Source organism: Coregonus clupeaformis, chromosome 13 (genome assembly GCF_020615455.1).
Source record: "Coregonus clupeaformis isolate EN_2021a chromosome 13, ASM2061545v1, whole genome shotgun sequence".
NCBI classification, from domain to species: Eukaryota; Metazoa; Chordata; class Actinopteri; order Salmoniformes; family Salmonidae; genus Coregonus; species Coregonus clupeaformis.
In genome coordinates this window covers 19,253,140-19,269,069 of record NC_059204.1, presented here as the reverse complement: position 1 = coordinate 19,269,069, position 15,930 = coordinate 19,253,140, and the positions used below count along the sequence as shown (strand labels likewise).

General features: G+C 42.4%; 1 protein-coding gene across 1 annotated transcript in view; it reads left to right on the top strand.

The window, feature by feature from the left end:
* The window catches only part of grk6 (G protein-coupled receptor kinase 6), a 43,265-nt gene extending 40,316 nt beyond the window's left edge, over window positions 1-2,949 (top strand). The window contains exons 15-16 of the mRNA XM_041893988.1: window positions 872-1,006; window positions 2,695-2,949. Of these exons, the coding sequence (XP_041749922.1) occupies window positions 872-1,006; window positions 2,695-2,745 (186 nt within the window). The 3' untranslated portion in view covers window positions 2,746-2,949. The remainder of the gene's footprint in view (window positions 1-871; window positions 1,007-2,694) is intronic.
* Window positions 2,950-15,930: the final 12,981 nt, after the last annotated feature.

Here is a 15,930-nt window from a genome sequence, read left to right as displayed (position 1 = left end):
ATGCAATATGAAGACACTCGGGCTCAGTATGTAGACGCTAGATATTAGCCCCCTCAGGTGTACAACCAACCAATATTTAGGAAAGGCCCAATATAGAGGCACTAGGTCGAGCCACAAAGACCCATATTTACTATGGAGGTCAGAAAATATGCCTAATGGGGTCGTAGTCCAGAGCATACTGCAGGCTACTGTCTGTGGCAGTTCAGACAGACAGACGGACACAGGGCCAATTGAGTTAGCAGTGGGTTATAAAAGCAACTTGTGATTTGTATCAAAACAGCTGCTTTGGCGCCAAGAAGACACAGGGCTCTGGTTAAAAGTAGTGCACCGTGGTCCTCTGTAGCTCAGCTGGTAGAGCACGGCGCTTGTAACGCCAGGGTAGTGGGTTCGATCCCCGGGACCACCCATACACAAAAAAAAATTATGCACGCATGACTGTAAGTCGCTTTGGATAAAAGCGTCTGCTAAATGGCATATTATTTATTATTATTATCAAATTAAGTCTTCTGAATGACTGATGTGGTTAGATTTGACATCAGCCCGTTTTAAAACACCACATTTACTTTGAGCAATTTTCGGAGAAAAAAATTTGTCCTATTTTTAGTGCTTTCTCTTCCCCGTCCTATCAAGATGGCTTTTACTTTCATCATACTGATGTTCTGATCAATATCCTTGCAAAAAACACTCATGTGCGTCCCAAAAAGCACCCTATTCCCTATGTAGTCCACTACTTTTGACCAGGTAATAGGGTGCCATTTGGTACGCCTTCTTAAAGTCCCCTTTTACCCTGACATGTCCCTTTATCAAAGAAGCTGTGAAACGATGGATTTGGGGTTTGAGGTTGTGAACGGATAGTTTCTTCTGGTTCCAGATGATCGAGTCCGAGTGCTTTCAGGAGCTCAACGTGTTTCATACGGACGGGACAGTTCCCCCGGACCTGGACTGGAGAGGGCAGCCCTCGCCAACTCCTAAACAGGGGCTGCTACAGAGGCTTTTTGGGAGACAGGTGAGATCCTCAACCTTACTAAACCTAAAGCCTCAGTGTTGTGTGTGTCATTGACTCTACATTATATTTTCTGTTTGATTTGTTAGGTCTCTGTATATTTTGGCCTCTAGGTGTATGGATTCTAATTGACTACTGGGATTTTTTGATAAACCAGAATGCACCTATTGTAGCATGATGTACTACATCACCCATAATGCTCTGTGTAAGATCTCACAATGAGCAGTATGGGTACTGTAGTACATCATATCAAATAAAGCCTTTTTACATCAGCAGATGTCACAAAGTGCTTATACAGAAACCCAACCTAAAACCCCAAACAGCAAGCAATGCAGAAATAGAAGCACGATGGCTAGGAAAAACTCCCTAGAAAGGCAGGACCTAGGAAGAAACCTAGAGAGGAACCAGGCTCTGAGGTCGTGGCCAGTCCTCTTCTGGCTGTGCTGGGTGGAGATTATACATGGCCATTAAGGCCAGATCGTTCTTCAAGATGTTCAAACATTCATAGATGAACAGCAGGGTCAAATCATAATCACAGTGGTTGTAGAGGGTGCAACAGGTCAGCACCTCAGGAGTAAATGTCAGTTGGGGGGAGAGGGGGGGGAAGAGAAGAGAGAGAGCATACTTAAGTTCACACAGGACACCAGATAAGACAGGAGAATTTCACCAGATATAACAGACTGACCCTAGCCCCCCGGCACATAGACTATTGCAGCATAGAAACTGGAGGCTGAGACAGGGGGGTTCGGGGGACACTGTGGCCCTGTCCGACGATACCCCCGGACAGGGCCAACCAGGCAGGATATAACCCCACCCACTTTGCCAAAGCACAGCCCCAACATCACTAGAGGGATATCAACAGATCACCAACTTACTACCCTGAGACAAGGCTGAATATAGCCCACGAAGATCTCCTCCACTGCACGAGCCCGAGGGGGCACGTCAGTGACTCAACCCACTCGAGTATAGCGAAAAAAGCCTGGCACAAGGTGACGCACCCCTCCTAGGGACGGCATGGAAGAGCACTAGTAAGCCAGTGACTCAGCCCCCGTAATAGGGTCAGAGGCAGTGAATCCCAGTGGAGAGAGGGGAGCCGGCCAGGCAGAGACAGCAAGGGCGGTTCGTCACTCCAAAGCCTTGCTGTTCACCTTCGCAACCCTGGGCCAGATAACACTCAATCATAGGACCTACTGAAGAGATGAGCCTTCAGTAAAGACTTAATGGTCGCCAGTGTAGAGAGGCTAGCACTGGAGTAATATGATCACATTTTTGGGTTCTAGTCTTAAGATTCTAGCAGCCTTATTTAGCACTAAGTGAAGTTTATTTAGTGCTGTAGCCGAAGAGAGTAGAGCATTGCAGTAGTCTCATCTAGAAGTGACAGAAGCATGGAATAGCTTTTCTGCATAATTTTTGGACAAAACGTTTCTGTTTTTTGCAAATGTTACGAATATGGAAAAAAGCTGCCATTGAAATATTCTTGATATGTTCGTCAAAAGAGAGATCAGGGTCCAGAGTAACGTCGAGGTCCTTCACAGTTTTATTTGAGACGACTGTACAACCATCAAGATTAATTGCCAGATCATGCTCCTGAAGCTTACATAATGGTGTTCCGTATCCCTATCAATACTTATAGTCATACACTTCTCTTTGGGCCTCTTGATAATGACCTGCTCTCTGTCGCTCTCTGTCAGGACTGCTGTGGGAACTGCAGCGACAGTGACGAGGAGCCCACCAGGCTGTGACTGAGCACCCTCCTCCCAGCCTCACCAAGGATCTCATTTGTTTACAAATTTTGCACATTTGTATTTTAAAATAGTTCTATATAAATATTGGAATGTATATTTTCAATATATAGCCATAAAGTCCATGTTATTTAAATGTAATCATGATTCAGAATCAGTCCACATTTTCATGCGAGGCAACAACTGCTAAGTGACCATACTGCCCCCCCCATCTGTTGATGTTGATGTCGTTCTCAACCTCTTTCCTTTTTCTTTCTGCTTTTCTTTGTCTTCTAAAAAGTGTCGACTGGGCTCAGATTACTAACCATCTTTATTTTAAATATATATAAAATATATATATTATTTGTATTCACTTCATGCAATTCTAGACAATCAAATTAGGATATTTGTGTGAAGTGTAGGCTTAAAAGGAAATTGAAGACTGAGGTGAACTTAGTATGAGGTGATATGTACATTTTAGGGTTCTATCTAGAGACACTTGATGTAAGCCAAATAGATATGACTAAACAATGCATATATAAGTGCACAAGTACAAACAAGTGTATCAAATATGTGACAATCACCTCTAAAGTCCTAAGTGTGTTTTCCTAAGAATCTGGGTTTAGGTAGAAAGCATGTTAGTTCCCAACCACATTATGAGCTAGAGAAGGGAATTTTCTGAAAACGCCCTGCATTATAGTACAGTAATTCAATTGCCGAAAGGGACCAATTCGTAAGACGAGGATAGCCTAGAATGGCCTTGGAGTTTCCTCTACCACGGCATCCTCTAGATGGCTACACGTTTGTCACAGAGCTCCTGAGTTTAATTTAGCGCTGCACTTATTTTTACATTTACATTTTAGTCATTTAGCAGACGCTCTTATCCAGAGCGACTTTCAGTTAGTGAGTACATACATTTTCCCTTATGACCAAACTGGTTTGTTTTTATCCTCCAAATATTTGAATAATTAAGTCCTTCCCATTCAAGGTGCCTTTGATGGTTTAAGGTATTCATGTATTTAACATATTTTATATATACCTGTTTCTGTGACAAAAATCAAACAAAGCTATCTGTCGAGTAGGTTCAGACCATGCTGCCTCTCTCTCTCTCTCTCTCTCTCTCCTGTCTCCTCTGCCGCTGTTGTACCTCATGTGTTCCTTTGCCATGCTGATGTGTGTCTGCATTATGTAACTCAGTGGGATTCTCCTTGTGGATGTGGGACTAATAGGACTGAGGGACTGAGCTCCCTGACAGACTATGGGACTATGGTATCCCCCGCTGAACCCTCCTTAACAGAGACTCTATTAGACTGAGGAAGAGGGGTCAAAGGGGAAGGGATAGTTCACGGAGAGGTCAAACCATCTCCATGGAAACCTCAGCACTCCCAACGGAAGTGAAAGAGACTTCCAATACTCCTCTTACCGTCCCCATCTCTCATTGAATTGTGTTTTATTGTGTGTGATTCTCAGATTAACTTGCCTACATTCCAGTCAGTACCATACTGTACCGTGTAAAGTTATGCTACTTTTGTTTATTTAGCAATATAATTTTTTTAAACTGGTGTAAAGTTACAACCACAACAACAACAGTTTCACCGTGATACTAGAGCAGGACTTCTAGTATGGTTATTATGATTTCTCTGTGCTCCTGAGCCAGGCTTACACAATGTGAGAGGAGGGAGAGCCTCTCTCTGTCTGTCTGCATCCATGTCACACTTTCTTCTTTCAATGCACTGATGTTTTGTGTGTGTCCATATTTTACCATAACCACTAGACCATCATTTCACAAACTTTGTCCTGGGAACCCGCGACCTGCACGTTTTGGTTTTTGCCCTAGCATTACACAGCTGATTCAAATAATCAAAGCTTGATGATTAGTTGATTATTTGAATCAGCTGTGTAGTGTAAGGGCAAAAACCAAAACGTGAACACCTTGGGGTCCCCAGGACCGAGTTTGGGAAACCCTGTACTAGACTCTCTGTCCTGCTCATGATGAGTGAACGTGCTACTATACAAGGGAGTTCTTGGAATGTTCTCGGAACGTCAGGAGGTTGTCTAAATCTCTGTTAGTATTCCAAGCCCAACAGGAGAGCACAAAGCAACAGGTTTTGACAGTGGGTATGAGAACAGTTAAATTTACCAAACATGTACTTAATTCTTACCTCAGTAAAGAATGGAATGGACCCTCTGGGCAATAACTGGTTGAATCAATGTTGTTTCCACTTCATTTCAACAACAAAAAATCAATGTGATGACGTTGAATCAACGTGGAAAGCTGATTGGATTTGCAGAAAGTCAGCAACGTCAGGGAATTTTGTATTTTTTTCACCCAACCTTTAACCTAAATCCAATGACATGGTGACATTTTTTGTTGATTTCACATTGAATTCATATTATTTGACAACTCAATCAAATGTAAATCAAAGCAAGGCAACAGTAAACATGTCCCCCACGAATGATGCTGTACCCCCTTGGGCCAATTAGTAACAACAATTCAAGCTCAAACGGGACAGGAGATATGTTTGTTCAAGGTTTGGAATTTCAGTTAAATACTATAGGGCTGTTCCCTATGTGAAAAGGCACTATCTGTGAAGTGAAAATGGCAGTTAGCGTCTTCTAGCGCCAGACAGTGAAGTCATGGCCTTTTCACACACCTTACTTTGACTTTAAAGGGTTCAGGGACTTTTGCTTACGCTTTTAATATTTATCTGTTGAATTTCACTGCTTTTATGTTATTTTGTGTTACACTTTTAACTCTTGTTTTTATAGCCTTCTGTGATTCTACAAGCGTTCATGGTGAGCTACAGCAGCTGTAAAAAGCTATTGGGTGCATCATGTGCTGAACTGTAATACTAGGCTATGCTAATTCTAAGCAGTCAAACTGGTCATGTCTTTAGTAAGGTGCTTCCTTCCTAACATTATCCTGCCATCTTTATCTACCTGTACAAGACTTCAACATTTTATTTCAGTTATTTATTGTGCTCAATGTTTTTACCTTAGTGTTCACTCCAAACTGCTTTCAGTTCAAATATTCTGTAAATGTTTTTGGTGTTTCCATACTCTTGACATTTTGCCAACTATGTTCAGACTGCACTAAGCCCTCACACCTTGGAGGCACACTTTGTGTTACACTTCACTTGTAGAACATGTTATGTATCTGAAATGATATTGTGTCCAATGTCCATATATTCTTTAAATACCATATTAAACCAAGAACTTAGTCTTCTTGGTCTGATCCATTGTATCTAAATCCACGTCACAACGTTTGTTACGTTGCATGTGTGATACCTCCCTGAGCTCAGGAAGGTTGGAGACTTTATTCATGTTACCATCCTTTGTGACTCCATTGCCTTCCCACCCTGTCTTCTGCAAGGCCAAATGTCATACTGTGTGTCACTAGAGACCATTACGTATGTCTCTGTTGTCCTACTGTGTAAACATGCCAAATGGAAGCAACCGAGAGGATAGTGATGATGATGATGGGGTGTAAATGTGCCATGTACATGCTATGTATCACTCTGATGTGATGTTTGTTTGAGCTCTTTTGTTCTCTCTCTCTCTGTCCCCTCTATCAACTCGTACTGTCTGCCTCTAACCCATCTCAGTAGGTGCCTGTGAAAATGTACGTTAGTCATGGCCAGTAAAACTGGACCTCCATGTAACACAGTATTTTACTTCAATAAAACTTTTTTGGTTTAGCTTTGGCATGTCTTGTGTAATTCAATCTTGCAAACAAAGATTTATGACAGTTTGAAATGTCATGCAGATAGGAGGAGCCAGGAGAATGTATGCTGAACAAAAATATAAACGCAACAATTTCAACGAATTTACCGAGTTACAGTTCATACATTCATTAGGACCTAATCTATGGATTTCACATGACTGGGCAGGGGCACAGCCATGGGTGGGCCTGGGAGGGCATAGGCCCACCCATTTGGGAGCCAAACCCACACACCGGGGAGCCAGGTCCAACCAATCAGAATACATTTTTCCCCACAAAAGGGCTTTATTACAGACAGAAATTCCTGCAGTCAGCATGCCAATTGCGCGCTCCCTCAAAACTTGACATCTGTGGCATTGTGTTGTATGACAAAACTGCACATTTTAGAGTGGCCTTTTATTGTCCCCAGCGCAAGGTGCATCTGTGTAATGATCATGCTGTTCAATCAGCTTCTTGATATGTCACACCTGTCAGGTGGATTTATTATCTTGGCAAAGGAGAAATGCTCACTAACAGGGATGTAAACACATTTGAAGGTAATAAGCTTTTTGTGTGTATGGACAATTTCTGGGATGTTTTATTTCAGCACATGGGACCAACACTTTACATGTTGCATTTATATTTTTGTTCAGTATAGATGACAGTTGCCTGTGTAACAGGTGGGATTCGAAACCGGTAGCTCTCGCTCGAGAACCAAAATTAAGTATTAACCATTAGACCAAAGGAAAATCCCTCTGGTCCGAGGGCAACTATTGGGCTTATGAGTCTCAGGCAGGGCTACTGATCACGAGAGCGTGATTTCAAATTATCTCCGCTGCACCTGCATTCCTTTGGGCATCAGATTTTCAAGAAAATATTCAATTGAAGAGAATTTGGAGGGATAATTAATTTGGAGGAAAGCTGCATTTGATTGGTGCAGCAGGTGCATCACCTGGTGTTGGTACCCACCATCCATTTGAACTCTTTCTCCCTGTAGGATTATGATGTGTATTGTGTAGCTCCCACATCACTGCATGCTATTCTACCAGAGAGCCTCTCTGTCCCAGCACTTATTTTCACCATACAGAGCTGATTGAGCCTTCATCTGTCTGGCTCTCCTCCTCTCCAAACCATCATCAGTGCCCCTCCCTCCCTCCCTCACACCTCTCTCTCTTTCCTCTCTCTCACTCCTCACCAGCCTCTCCACCGTTGCCAGGCAACCCTCTTTAAGAGGGATTTAAAATAAATAAATAATGCTGCAAATAGACTTCTGTTTTTTAATATTGAAAGGAGGCCCAGTGCAGACTGTCTTTAAGGCATGAATGTATCATCCGGGTAGGCTGGGGTGTTGCACGCTGAGAGAGAGAGTGAAACACAATGTTTTTGTATTTTTCTCTCCCAGTCGTGGATCACCAAGGACGTTGAATGTATTGTTTTTATGTAGACATTAGCTGATTGGGAGTGTGTGATTAAGTGAATAGAGGGGCACCAATCACTCTCTCTCTCTCTCTCTCTCTCTGTCTCTCTCTTAGTCTCTCTATTTCTCTCTCCACAACAATCCTGAAGCATACAGTATAACACCAGAACCAGCATATCTATCCCGCCTCCCAACTCTCATCCCCTCTCAACCATTAAAGGTTTATGTTTGAAGTCAGTCAGTTACTGATTAGAGCAGATGACGATGATGATGTAGAGCACAGCAAAACCCATATTTAGGCTCAGCTGCTGTCCCTTCAGGTATAGAGACCTTTGTAACCTTAATGATTTTACAGCATGTGAACAAAGCTTTTGAACAAACCCTTTTAATTCAAAACTTTGTCTCCATTTAATCACATTCATCTGTATCACCTATATCTTTCATGCATTCCCTCAGGTACCTCTACTGGCGACAACACTCTTTCATCATCCTGACTGCATGTGGATCTTAGAACTGTCTTCAAACCAGGAGGTTCACGGGTGAGAAAGACAGCTGTTTCTCTGTTTCCCTCCTCTCTGCCTATTTGTATTAGCCAGAGATGACTCTATGCTGCCAACTCTCAGCTGCCTTATCAACCAGGGTCATGGAGGAACTATAGCTTTAGCTCCTCTCACAGCTTTCATGTGTCCCAGAGTGGCATCAGGCACCCCCACCCGCCCCCCTTCACTGGTTGCCTTTTTCTTGTGGCAACAGGTCACACATCTTGCTGCTGTGATGGCGCACTGTGGCATTTCACCCAATATATATGGGAGTTTAACAAAATGGGATTTGTTTACAAAATTTGATTTGTTTACAATACAGGTGTGCCAAGCTTATAGCATTATACCCAAGAAGACTCGAGGCAGTAATCGCTGCCAAAGGTGCTTCAACAAAGTACTGAGTAAAGGGTCTGAATACATATGTAAATGTAATATTTCAGCTTTTTATTTTTAATAAATTTGCAAACATTTTAGCTTTGTCATTATGGGGTAATGTGTGTAGATTGATGAGGGGGAAAAAACAATGTAATACATTTTAGAATAAGGCTGTAACGTAACAAAATGTGGAAAAAGTTAAGTTCTGAATACTTTTCGAATGCACTGTAGGTATCTAGGTGGCGACTGTTCTTCAGGCTATTTCACTTGTGATTTACTTAGTGTGCATCAAGTCTCTTTGCAACCGATAAAAAATAGGAGACTAAAACCACTGAGCGTTTCATTTCTATGGAAGAGACACTACATTTCATTAGCCTTCTGAATCACTCTCTAAGACTGCGTCCCAAGTGGCCCCTACCCGGTGGGCCCTGGTCAAAAGTAGTGCACTAAATAGGGAATAGGGTGCCATTTGGGATGACCGCGTGTTGTGCCCAGTTGAGGTATTCTCCATTTACTGGGAAATTAGAACTTCACTTGAGTCAACTTCCAGGGAAAAACCCAGAATAAAGCCCAAGGGGAGAGAGAGTGAACGGGACCCGACGTCACGACACAATGCTTTCCATTGTGCCCCGACCTGGCCTCCCAGATGCTGCTGTGTCACTGATAGTATCTATCTGAATTACACCTCCGTGTGCCACGTGTCAGTCACACTCAGTCACAACAACCAATCACAATGGACAGTTAGTGACTTTGATGTCACTCCAGTGAGCACATGATCACTGGAGTGACTTTTTTTTTATTGCTCTCACTCACTAGGTCACGTTAGTCACACACACACACACATACTATGAACAAGCCACAGTCTCCTATTCCCTATAGGACGACACTGGAAATATCCTGTGTCACTGGTTTGCTGGGTGGACACTTTATGGATGTTTAGTCAAGCTTAGGTCACATAGTACTGTGATTTCCCACACACAGAATGGTTAACCCCTGCTGTGAAATGAAAATATCACTCCTCCTCAATATGTGGGAAATAGGTTTCCTTCATCTCAGCCTGACACTGCATCCGACCACTGAGGCCACGGTGTAAGTCAGCCTAGCAAAACACAATCCGTGTTGGGGGGGGGGAGGTTGCTTGCTTGCTTCTACAGTCCCTCAATAATAGACCAAATTGTATTGGTCGTGTACACATATTTTGCAGATGTTATCGCAGGTGCAGCAAAATGTTTATCTTTCACTGAGTGCTGTAGATGTCATGGAGGGTAGGCAGTGTGCCCCCGGTTGAGCTGACCTCACCACCCTCTGGAGAGCGCTGCGGTTGAGGACAGTGCAATTGCCGAGGAACTTGAAGCTTTTCACCCTCTCCACTGCAGCCCCGTCGATGTAGATGGGTTCGTGCTCTCTCTGTTGTCTACTGAAGTCCACGATCAGCTCCTTCGTTTTGTTGATGTTGAGTGACAGGCTTTTTTCCTGACACCACTCCACCAGGTCCCTCATCTCCTCCCTGTAGGATGACTCGCCATTGTTGGTAATCAGACCTACCACTGTTGTGTTGTCTGCAAACTTCATGATTGAGTTGGAGACGTGCGTGGCCACACAGTCATGGGTGAACAGGGAGTACAGGAGGGGGCTGAGCACGCACCCTTGTGGGGCCACCGTGTTGAGGATCAGCCTGGCGGCAGTGTTGTTGCCTACCTTCACCACCTGGGATTGGCCCGTCAGGAAGTCCAGGACCCAGTTGCACAGGGCGGGGTTCAGACCCAGGGCCCCAAGCTTAGTGATGAGCTTGGAGGGCACTATTATAGGTATTCCTCTTGTCCAGATGGGATAGGGCAGTGTGCAGTGCGATGGCATTGTGTCATCCGTTGATCTGTTTGGGGCGGTATGCAAATTGTAGTGGGTCTAAGGTGTTGGGTAAGGTGTCAGAGATATGATCCTTAACTAGCCTCTCAAAGCATTTCATGATGACAGAAGTGAATGCTACGGGGAGATATTCCTTTACAGTGCATTCGGAAAGTATTCAGACCCGTTGACTTTTTCCACATCAATCTACCCACAATACCCCATAATGACAAAGCAAAACCGGGTTTTTAGAAATGTTTGCAAAAAACTGAAATATCACATTTACGTAAGTATTCATTTACTCAGTACTTTGTTGAAGTGTCTTTGGCAGCGATTACAGCCTCAAGTCTTCTTGGGTATGACGCTGTATTTGGGGAGTTTACCATTCTCTGCAGATCCTCTCAAGCTCTGTCAGGTTGGATGGTCACTCTGACAGAGCTCCAGAGTTCCTCTGTGGAGATGGGAGAACCTTCCAGAAGTACAACCATCTCTGCAGCACCACCAATCAGGCCTTTATGGTAAAGTGGCCAGACTGAAGCCACTCCTCAGTAAAAGGCACATGACAGTCCGCTTGGAGTTTGCCAAAAGGCACCTAAAGGACTCTCAGACCATGAGAATCAAGATTGAACTCTTTGGCCTGAATACCAAGCGTCACGTCTGGAGGAAACCTGGCACCATCCCTACGGTGAAGCATGGTGGTGGCAGCATCATGCTGCGGGGATCGAGGAAAAAATGAACGCCACAAAGTACAGAGCGATCCATGATGAAAACCTGCTCCAGAGCACTCAGGACCTCAGACTGGAGGGAAGGTTCACCTTCCAACAGGACAACAACCCTAAACAGCCAAGACAATGCAGGAGTGGCTTCGGGACAAGTCTCTGAATGTCCTTGAGTGGCCTAGCCAGATTCCAGACTTGAACCAGATTTCAACATCTCCGGAGAGACCTGAAAATAGCTGTGCAGCAACGCTCCCCATTCAACCTGACAGCTCGAGAGGATCTGCAGAGAAGAATGGGAGAAACTCCCCAAATACAGGTGTGCCAAGCTCATTCCCAAGACTCGAGGCTATAATTGCTGCAGAAGTTGCTTCAACAAAGTACTGAGTAAAGGGTCTGAATACTTATGTAAATGTGACATTTCAGTCTAAAAAAAAAAAAAACATTTCTATAAACCTGTTTTTGCTTTGTCATTATGGGGTGTTATGTGTAGATTGATGAGGAAAGAAAACAATTGTATCAATTTTAGAATAAGGCTGTAACTTAACAAAATGTGGAAAACTTCAGGGGGTCCGAATACTTTCCGAATGTACTGTACATTACATCTAGATAGATAGTACTTGTGTACATTGTGTTTTCAGTCATAACTATTATAGAACATGCGCTTTTAAACCCACCCCTCAGCTATTCTCAGTCCATCCAACCTACAGTATATCCGTAAACTGCACATGGCAGATTTCCATGTGCCATATATTTTAACTGTGCTGGGATGTTTCACATAGATTCTGAGCCTGTCTAATTGCATAGTTTCTACAGATTGTAAGTTAAAGATACATATTTTTACTAATTAAGTGTTGAATCAAGCGTTGTTTTGTGGAATCGGCATATCGAAAATCTCTTCCCAACTATTTTGCAACCTGAATGGCGCTGTGGACAACACTTTGGTCCTCAAGTAAAACTGATATATTTTTATATTTATGCCAATTTTAATCAAAGGCAGACAATCAAGTTCCCTACCTTCTCCCCCTTCCACTTGCCTCCTACATTTTTGTGGTAATGCTGCAATCAGTTGGTTGTAATTTTGGATAGAGCAAACATTTCCATATTGTTAACTGCACGTGACATAACTCCAGCTTTCTTATTCATAATATCATTAACAAATAATTATTTTTTAAAACATTTTTTCCATAAAGAATGTTTTTTTAAATCAATTAGCATATTTGAATGTAAACATTATTTGTTGTTATATTTGTTCTGTCTTTTCTGGAGGATCAAACTGGAATTGCAACCAGTTTTGTATGGCTTGTTTTAGAAAGGGTGATATTTTGAAAATTATAAATTTTCTAATAACTGAAAGTGAGAGGTTGTAATCTGGATAAAGGGAAAAATGCCATTTTTGAACAAGGGGTGAGCCATTCTTATTAAATTGGCTAGGAGCTAGAAACAAGGCGATCATGTCTGTCAGTGCCATCTTGTTCGTGGCCTTGAGTACACCACTGGGAATGAAGAGGGGAGAAATTATAGCTTCCAATGATTTGTTCTAGTAATTCCGCATGAGATGGGACACTATCATTATTTTTGATGAAATGTGTTTTTGAATTCTCTCGGTTGCACTATACCATGATTCGTGCTTACTACCCACCTTCACCAAACCCATGGGAATGAAGCAACAAATTACAGCTCTCAGCAGCTGATGGTCGTGATTCCTTGTGAACGTGCTGTACTGATGTGTCATGATTTAGATGTTTGTGTTTACAAAATACTGGATAACACTTGACTATAAACACAAAGTCAGCTCGCATATGGAACAAATTGTCTGAAGAAACTGTTAGAAACAAGATGTCTCTCTTGGCTTTCTTCACAACTTGGAAAAGAGACATAACAATATAACAATATAACAAAAGTACAGTACAATAGTATGTTAGTGTGCCAGGGTTTCCATTTAGCTACCTCTGTAGTGATGAGATGAATCAATCCAAATGCAGTCCAAAACAGAGAATGACAGTACTGTTGTATACCGTTTCTATTACTAGAGCACCATGAGGCAACGTACAGCGTATTTATGATCCCACTGCTCCAGTGATCTTTCCTCTTGGATCTGCATGCTCTCTGATATGTTTGTTATCTCTTATTGCACAAAAACAAAGGTGAAGTGAGAGAGATCGTTCATAGCCTTTTGTACTGGAATTTAAAATAATATATGCCATTTAGCAGATGCTTTTATCCAAAGTGATTTACAGTCATGCATGAATACATTTTACATACAGTACATTTGCATACATTACTTTTTTTTTTTACAATATCCCTCCGCTGTGAGTGTTGTCATAGCAATGTCTGTATTGTTTCATGGTGATAATGTTGTACAGATTCCAAATAGAGCGATAGGTCACCCAACCACAGAAAGCTAGTCTAGAGCTAGAAAACTGTTTGACCATGTTTAGAACTGCTATTGTAGCCAGATTCCCTAACGTTGTAATAAAACAGTCTGGAATGGAATCTAGGGGTCTACTCTAGGCACATTTCAAACAACAACAACAACAACACAAGTCTCTTTCTGACCAGAATGATTTAGGGATTCAATCCGATCACGCTTTGTCGACAATACGCCATATAAAGGTAATTTCCGATTGAGTCGACATATGCAGCATTTACCGTGAATACAGTCTCTGTGAAAGCGGGGACATTGCCTTTAAAAGCTGCATTGTCCACAAAGCATGATCGGATTGAATTCTGGCCTTTGTCATCCATTCAACAGTACATGTGGTAGAGGAGGACATTGTAAGTAAATTCATATTCATTATTTGTCATCCAGTGCTTTGGCAGCCTAGGTGACAGACAGATCTCGTCTGACACATAAGCCACTGAACACTAAGCAGGGGAGAGATCCTAGCTGTCCCTGTAAGAAATGCACAAACCCTTTACATGCTACAGCATTTCCCTAGCTATTTACAGTACATGCATGAAATATGGTCTGTATGGTGTCCATATGGAGACGGAGTGTGTCCTAATATGGACACTGTATTTGCTAAATGAATAAAAGTTGTGAATTCCACTGGAGAGCCGAAGATCCCTTTTGGAACTTTTTTTCTAAGAGTGTAGAAGCTTTTAAAGTTGCGTTTGCACAGCAGACCATCTGACAAAATGTTGTTTTCAGTCAAGATTTTCACAGTTTTTAAGATTCAACGTTTGACATTCAATGTTCAATCTTAGTCAGCCTCAAATGTTTAGCAGGCTGTGTAGAATGATCTCTATCTCATGACCTTAATAATTAATTACCCAGTAACACAGTCTTGGAGACTTCTCTGACATGGAGGTTTCTGAGCCAGCTCTATACGACCCATTGAAATATGGGTGAGCATTTCTCAAAGGAACATAGCCAGGGGCAAGGAAAAGAGTCCAATTGAGCTAGGCAAAGAGTCCAATTGAAATCACTTCTTGGGAAACAAATACATCTCATGATGGAGAAGCCAAGAGTTCTAGTGTATAGTATCTCTATGGACTGTTGAACAGCTGGAGAGCAAATGTTGGATTGCCAAGAGTGGAGGGGGGGTGAAGGAAAAGAGGCCACAGAGGTTGGTTTCTGACAGGACCACTGGAAAAGACAGCTCACTGAAAGAACAACGTCAAACCCTCCTCTCCCCGCCACCCTTTGACAGAAGTTTACGGCAACACAATTTCACTCGTATTAACAAAGAATAACGATTGAATGATGATTCTTTGTATTGTTCTGAGGCTGTATTGTGTGGTCTACCTCTCAATCTAAGCCTCACTTGTCAAACAATGATCCATGAACACACAATAGCTGTATTGTGAGAGAGTGGATATGGTGAGTAGTGTAACAGGCTGGCTCTCTGTCAGTGAGGAAAAGTGGAAATCTCCAATGGCTAATTACACAGGTTAGCGGTGCCATTATTGCAGATGAGCAAAATCAAGTTTTTGAATTGGGCTCACAACTCCCTAAAGTACACAATCCTAAAACAAAGCCATACAGTCATGTGAGCATGTGTTGGCTACTTACTACCTTCTCTTTCCTAATAGGGAATTGTCCTCCAGCGATTTTTACTGTTGAAAAGCAATATCCCATGTATAAATACAGTAAAGTAGCCTACACACACAATTTGTAGTGTTGTGTCATTAGCCAAATGGTACCTTGAATATTTCATTTGTTGGAGCAGATACACGATCAGCTGTGAGCTGTCTTACAGGATCAGTTGAACCTGGATATATATTGACTACATTTGAAGTATTATGATGCATGCTATTTGAAATAGAACAGCAAGTGTGCCATTTGCAAGTCTGGATAATGACACAGCATATAATATTCAAGAGAGATAATCATGCCCTGCTATATCAAAGATGAATTTGAACCTTTTCAAGAGCAGGCTGCAGTATTTGCGCTCCTCTCAGTTCACGTCCTTGGAAAACTCCTATCTGCATTGATTGTGTGGCCGTATAAACTACACCGCTTGAATGTCACGATTACGATGGAGCGAAAGGAGGAGATTGATTGAATAAACGATAGCTAGAAAGGGAGGAGCCAGTTTGCCAAGGTGAATGTAGCCTACGGTATTCTAGCCCTCATTACCAAACACGACACAGCGCTCGTAATTGCCA